This window comes from Papilio polytes, unplaced genomic scaffold (assembly GCF_000836215.1).
Source record: "Papilio polytes unplaced genomic scaffold, Ppol_1.0 DF821067.1, whole genome shotgun sequence".
In the NCBI taxonomy this organism is placed as follows: Eukaryota; Metazoa; Arthropoda; class Insecta; order Lepidoptera; family Papilionidae; genus Papilio; species Papilio polytes.
Window position 1 is genome coordinate 2058884 of NW_013528137.1, and position 6810 is coordinate 2065693.

Below are 6810 nucleotides of genomic sequence, written 5' to 3' on the forward strand. Positions count from 1 at the left end.
ACAAGCGCACCACGGAAGCTTTATCTTGCGTAAAGAAATTCAAGCTTACCATAATAAATATCTGCACTGCATATTTATTTAAATGTTTTCAGTAACTAGATTTAATTGTTTACTTTTAAAATGTCATAAACAGCATCTTAATTTCTAGATTGTACTTAAATCTTTACTTATCTTTTTTTTAAAAGAATATAACATTTTATTAAACGCCTTTAGGCTGAATACAGTTCTAAAATTCATTCGCAAAACATACTTATTTGATATAGTAATTGTGTACATTTGGAACGCATTCACAAATTACCAGTTATTTATTAAAAACCCTCGACTCTGCCAATTAGAGCGATCTAATTTTCCACCCAATTCACGCAATGTAACCTCTAATTGAGTTGTCAAGGTATATCAGCCGGCATGTGTAATAACCATGTTCTCGGCTATACGGTAGCCAGCAACTGTAAATAGATAAGGTTGCTTCTATGTTTATGCTTAATCATGAATAATGAAAACTTAAGTAAGTCTAAAGTAAATTATAGGATTATTAGTAGGTTATTAAATGTTGCTTTTGTAAAAGACTGAAGTATAAACATTTCTTATTAACCATTTATTAGTAGCAAGGACATCAGATCTAACTATCTAATTCTTCTAGTTCAATCTTGAAAGATCGATTTTAATTTTCGTTTCCCGCTCTGGGGGGTAACCATAAACAAACTGTACCTATGCTAAAAGTTGAAAATTGCAAAATGTTTTTGGTAAAACACTTTTCCCCAGCTTACAATGTAATATTGCATAACATTATTTACCGCATTACTTCTCTTTATCTCAAAAGGACTGAAAAGGACAAATATCTTATAATCATGTCCGTAACTTGACATTATATTTTTTGCTTTGTTGTACTCTTTGGAATATTCACTCTATTTAAGTTGTCTTTGGTTCGTTGTTTTGTTGCCAAAAGGTTGTTGACCTGTCAATTTAATATAACATTTTTTGATTATCGTATTTAATATTGTATCAATCGTTAATAGCCATTAAATGTTCATTTCGTCCATATATCTAGTCACTCTTTTATAAATTACAATGAAGATTGCTATAGAAGGATGTGCCCACGGTGAACTTGAAAAAATATACGAATGTGTTGAAACTATCCAAGAAAGGGAGGGAATTAAGATTGATTTATTAATTTGCTGTGGGGACTTTCAGTCTGTTCGCAACAATGACGATTTACGAGCTATGGCTGTACCTGAAAAATATCAAAATATTTGTACATTTTACAAGTAAGTTTCATGAACATAACCTATAAAACGTTCTGAAATATAGCATTCGATGTTATGGGTATCATTCAGCGTACATTAAATTATAATGGGAGGACAATGATCATGGTGTTTTCATTATAAGATTTATTATTATTACTAGACACTAATTGTTTACAGGTACTACAGTGGTGAGAAAGAGGCCCCTGTTCTGACTATTTTTATTGGTGGCAATCATGAAGCATCAAATTATTTACAAGAATTGCCTTATGGTGGCTGGGTTGCACCTAATATCTATTACATAGGAAGAGCTGGTGTGGTAAAATATGGAAATTTAAGAATAGCAGGTATATCATAGAAAATATATTAATTGTATATTTTATAATGTTTGAAATCACTAAGGACTACTTCCTTGTAAATAGTAATAAAATACTTAAGTCCTTTTTAATACAAAGTGAATGATTTTATATATTTAAAACAATCATTGTTTTAAGAACTTCCTTTCATGCTGTTTCAATTCTCTAATTTCAGGTGTGTCAGGTATTTTCAAGGGACATGACTACTTGCAAGGTCTTTGGGAGAGTCCTCCTTATTCACAGAATTCATTACGCTCAGTATATCACATTAGATCTCTAGATGTTTTCCGACTTAGTCAGCTTAAGGAACCAGTCAATGTCATGTTATCACATGACTGGCCAAGAGGAATCACTGATTATGGAAATAAGGATAACTTGTTAAGAAGAAAACCATTCTTAAGGTAAAAACTTATTCTTCTAAAGCTTAACAAAACTTAATGGTATGTATCATACATATCTTAATTTTATGGTACTTAAATTTTGTAGTCTTTACTAATATTATAAAGAGGGAAGCTTCTTTAAGGTACAAAATCACAAACTACTTGCCCAATTTACAAAGCTACATTGTTAATGAGTAACATTGGCTATATTTATTACATTTTTTTATAGTGAGGAGTAAATGTTGAGGGCAAATCCTATTATTCTAATAATCATTAATCTTATTCAGGGAGGACATTGAATCAAACCATTTAGGTAGCCCACCAGCAGAAAGGCTTTTACATTTGCTCAAACCAGATTATTGGTTCGCTGCTCACTTGCATTGCCAATTTGCAGCCCTCGTACAACATGAAGAAGGTGAAACAAAATTTCTGGCTCTAGACAAATGTTTGCCAAAGAGAAGACATTTACAAATATTGGACCTACCTCCCACATATGATGGGGACAAAACATTAAAATATGATGTAGAATGGTTGACTATTTTGAAAGACACAAACCATTTGCTAAGCGTCAAAAATATTAACTGTCATATGCCAGGTCCAGGTGGTAATGAGAGGTATGTAGATTTTTATTTAAGACTAGCTCTCGCCCGCGACTCCATCCGCGTGGTATTAAAAAAAAAGTAAGTAGCCATCTACTCCAAATTTCATTGAAATCCATTCGGCAGTAAGCTGCTAAAGGCTACAAACTCTAACAAACATACATCTATCCATCTAAACTTTCACATTTATAATATTAGTATGATCGTTTAATATACTAATTTTATAACAAAAGTGGTATAATTTCTCATTTTTCAGATATGAATTTAGTCCCACTGAAGAAGAGATGAAAAAAACATTAGAAGTAATGGGATCTTTAACAATAACAAATGAATCATTTGTCAGAACAGCCCCGATTTACAAACCAGGAGCCCCAAAGAGTTCAATAATTGAGCCCATTGAGAATCCTCAGACTGTCTACCTATGTGAAAAACTAGGCATTGATGATCCTTTACAAGTTGTGCTAGCGCGAACAGGACGGACTATGAAACCAGTGTGTGTTAAGGAAAGTACATTAATTGATGAATCAATTACATGTAATGATGAGAACACAGTACCTCAAACACCTATGAAATCTTTCAAATTATCCCTACCTGCACCAGTTACACCTTCTCTTAATGAAGATTTGTCTCAAACAGATTCAATTTGTACTCCAAATCATACAAAATCTGACAATTTAGATGATACACAAGAAAATTTATCTACTCCACCTTCAATTAAAAAAATATTTAAACGAAGGAACTTAGCACTGTACACACCAGAAGCCGATGAAGATGTTAGTACTTCTACAAGCTCAGTGGGAGAATCTGAGAGTCCTCGCACAAGTAAACTGCCTTGTAGAATAAATATGTAGATAATTTAGTATAATTTTTAACCATACAATTACTTGATAGTAATTTAGGCAAAGTATAATACATAAGTAATTTCATTTGTAAGAAATCACTAGAAAACAGTAAATAATATAATAGATGATATTTGTAAATAAACATTTTAGCATATTCAAACAATGCATAATAAAATTATTTTTTTAAGCTTATATTAAACAGTAATTGATTTATTTTTTATAAGAAATGCAATAAATAATAATGATTTGATTTTTTTAAATGAATTTGAAATTGTTCATTATAATTAATTTTATTGTACAGAACTTTTTATTTTTTCAATGACAAATCACTGATATTAAAATATTTTTTTAAGAAATACAAAAAATCATGTCTCTAGCGGACAAATATAAGTAGATTCTATTCAAAAAATATGAATTTAGCATTTTTAGAAAAGCAAAATTTCAGGAGAAAACTGACAGGATTAGAATGAAATAAAATATTTTCCATCATTAAGCCCTTTTACTTGTACTTACAATTTTAGTATGTACACAAAACTGAAAATAAAAAGTATTGACTGAATCACATTTTTTATTGTTCCTTTATACTAACAAGATTAAATCCCCCTGTGTCAGGACACCTGTAACTTCCGGATGCCAAAATTTCAACTACAAATGGGTTAATAAATGTTCTTTAAGTTGAGGAATATTTTTAGGTACATAACTACATTGATTACATTTAAGTGGTGCTGATTTTAATGTTTTGTATTCTTCATTAGCTACTTCTTTAATAGACCCATATTTTTTTAATTCTTCCAAAACATCTGAAATAAAATTACACTTAAGTAATATCCCTTATCCAAAAAGATTATTAAGGTCACAGCTTCGGAAAACACTGCATCTTTTACTTTTTAAAACTAGATTATAGTAAATATGATTTATATGGAGGCCAAGAGCTACTTTGGGTCGCTGCGCCAACGCAGTAAGTAAATATGATATTAAGGTTACCATTATAAGGTTTAAATAAAGCCGTAGTAAAACTATTCCAATGCACTTTGGTTTTTAGGCATGGAGACACCATATCTTTACTGATTATGTGCATGTGAAGTCTTTGCATACTTGGTACTGCATGGAAACCAGCATTGAGATGATGGTTTTTATGTTCTATTTGTATCATTTTTAATATTTCACCAAATTCTTGTAAAAGAGCCACATCCTTGGTCGTCAATTTATAAATACTAGTAATATTTTCCTTTGGTAACACAAGAAAATGTATCTTAGCCTTAGGATATTTGTCTCTAATAACGACAATCCGGTCACTATCTTTATAAATCAAGTCTGCATCTTTCATTGATTCCACTAAGCCCATTGACCAATGTTTTTTTGGTTTTGAAAGTTCATTTTGACTGTTTTTACTCATAAGCCTTTTACTCATTACGTTAAGCTCTATAGTTTTTATTAAGCGAATATTCGCTTAGAATAATCATTCACTTTTAGGTGTGGTATTTGAAAATTTCACCAATGTCTAATCAGTAAACAACTATTATCGGAAAAAAATAAAAACATGCCCAGAAAACACTGCAACATGCCTGCTCAATGCTTGCCTCCATACCTTATCTGTCATTGTCAATAAATCGCCACAGTCAATCTGACAGTGACAGTGACAATTAGTTCGAACGTTATGAACAAAGAGCAAATATTTTGGTATTTATGATTTGATTTTTAAAATCGTTCCCAATCGTACCGGATTATTATATCACAGCTGAGTGGAATTGCGGCTTGTGTGTATAAAAAAGATGTCTTCGTGAAATTAAAATAAATGAAACGCTCTTTTCATTATGCATAGCTATAATTCATCAATGTATTACATGTGTAATTAAGAATGCTTAATCAAAATGTCTAAGTCATGACTGAAAAAGTAGTTGTTGCAACTTGCGATTTTTCAGTCATAAGTTTGTTTAAATCAACCTTATTAAATAATAATAAATACTTATGGATGATGTCTTACTTATTTATATTACATATATCTTTATTTATATTTCATCTTATCTTTCTTTAAATATTTGTTAATAGTTTTGCGAGCTTTGCTCAAAATATTATAGAAATATTGAGTTGTTATATAGACCGATATATATCGTTGAGCTTTTGCTATATATTTTAAATAGTTCATGATATACCTTCTTATAAAATATCGTATCGTATAATATATTTTTAAATATTGTAGGCTTTTCCGAACGTTATCAATTAAAAATTTCCATTAAAATGGATATGGAATACCTGTGTATATCATATAAATATATTTATTTATTTGTATATTTTGGATAAAATACGCTAGAAATATGAAATACTGGTATTTTAAACATTTGTTACTCAATCTATAGCTTAATAAATATTCCAAGCATAAGTTACGGAAATCATTGAGAACTCTGCAAAGTAAAATTACAACGTATACTAAAACAAGTTTTTGGTGAACGCACCAACAAACCTATAAAAACTAAAAGCTTATGAAATTATATAAATTACTAAGTACGTGTACAAACTAGTCTGTTTTAAAAATATGGAATGTGCTACATTTACAAAGGACCGAAAAAATCGTGTCCTTAGCCCTTCATCAAGGAAAATATCAGCTTGTGAAAAATTATCTTTTTAAAAACTAATTGGATTTGGCTATTCTGAGCAACATCTTAAATCATTTCAGTATGTTAGGTAACCCTAAAATTATTTGAATATCAAATTAATTTAAAACCTTAAAGCATTCTTTACATCGATTTTTCAATATAATTCTTGCGTTTCATATCTTCTTTGAATAGCATACGAATATTCTATAATGGCAATAGGTCACTGCACGGTGGGACGGCCGGCGTAACCAGATTCGGGCATCGAATGGTGCGCCAACTCCCTCAGGATCATCTCGAACCCTTTGATCGACGGAGACTGAAGATTTCTGTTCTTTGCCATTGTCGAATTGTATCTGGCAATGATAGCGCATATCTGGAATATAAAAGAATAATTTATGTTGGATGAAAACTCAATGCATGAAATGTTTTGTGCTTTGTAATATTTATCTCGGTTAAAACTACTTACAGAAAGGACTAAATATGGAACAAACTTTGCCTACCTACTAAATCTTTGTATGCTATTGTTTTTTTTGGGGTTTAAAAGCTATCTCAATCTAATATCAAAACTGAAACTTACGCATAGCGTGGACATTAGGAGCAGAAAGCCGAGCAGGGTAGACAACATCGTGGATGCCATGCAGCTGTTGACGATCGGCGCACGGTAGAACATATCGCCCGGCATCACCACTGTATACTCCAGATTCTCCTTGAAGCGGGTGTACGGTGTCGAGTTGTTATCCGCAGATAATCCTTCGCTGCTCACGTTCCTCATACTGTCCGGCAATGATCGCTTGCGAC

General features: G+C 31.3%; 3 protein-coding genes across 3 annotated transcripts in view; 1 reads left to right on the forward strand and 2 right to left on the reverse strand.

The window, feature by feature from the left end:
* The first annotated feature begins 914 nt into the window (after positions 1-914).
* Positions 915-3592, forward strand: LOC106109687 (lariat debranching enzyme). The gene is made up of 5 exons (XM_013291273.1): positions 915-1265; positions 1422-1588; positions 1773-1998; positions 2265-2591; positions 2833-3592. Exons 1-5 carry the CDS (start codon positions 1069-1071, stop codon positions 3425-3427), a joined length of 1512 nt encoding a protein of 503 aa, XP_013146727.1. The 5' UTR covers positions 915-1068; the 3' UTR covers positions 3428-3592.
* A 128-nt stretch (positions 3593-3720) lies between these two features.
* LOC106109714 (aprataxin) lies at positions 3721-5007 on the reverse strand. Its single transcript, XM_013291314.1, has 2 exons — positions 4403-5007; positions 3721-4218 (listed from the first exon to the last, which is right to left on the reverse strand). The coding sequence occupies exons 1-2, from the start codon at positions 4827-4829 to the stop codon at positions 4064-4066; spliced, it is 582 nt and encodes a 193-aa protein (XP_013146768.1). The 5' UTR covers positions 4830-5007; the 3' UTR covers positions 3721-4063.
* A 556-nt stretch (positions 5008-5563) lies between these two features.
* Positions 5564-6810, reverse strand: part of LOC106109671 — a 19859-nt gene continuing 18612 nt past the window's right edge. The window contains exons 8-9 of the mRNA XM_013291256.1: positions 6590-6802; positions 5564-6385 (exon numbers count right to left, since the gene is read on the reverse strand). Coding sequence (XP_013146710.1) covers positions 6233-6385; positions 6590-6802 — 366 coding nt within the window. The 3' untranslated portion in view covers positions 5564-6232. The remainder of the gene's footprint in view (positions 6386-6589; positions 6803-6810) is intronic.

Bases quoted from the DNA above. Each gene is read 5' to 3' on its own strand.
- LOC106109687 (XM_013291273.1), top strand. From the start codon at position 1,069: ATGAAGATTGCTATAGAAGGATGTGCCCACGGTGAACTTGAAAAAATA. The intron at 1,589-1,772 runs GTATATCATAGA...CTCTAATTTCAG, and splicing joins TGGAAATTTAAGAATAGCAG to GTGTGTCAGGTATTTTCAAG. The intron at 2,592-2,832 runs GTATGTAGATTT...CTCATTTTTCAG, and splicing joins GGTCCAGGTGGTAATGAGAG to ATATGAATTTAGTCCCACTG.
- LOC106109714 (XM_013291314.1), bottom strand. From the start codon at position 4,829: ATGAGTAAAAGGCTTATGAGTAAAAACAGTCAAAATGAACTTTCAAAA. The intron at 4,219-4,402 runs GTAACCTTAATA...ATTTTATTTCAG, and splicing joins TTTATTTAAACCTTATAATG to ATGTTTTGGAAGAATTAAAA.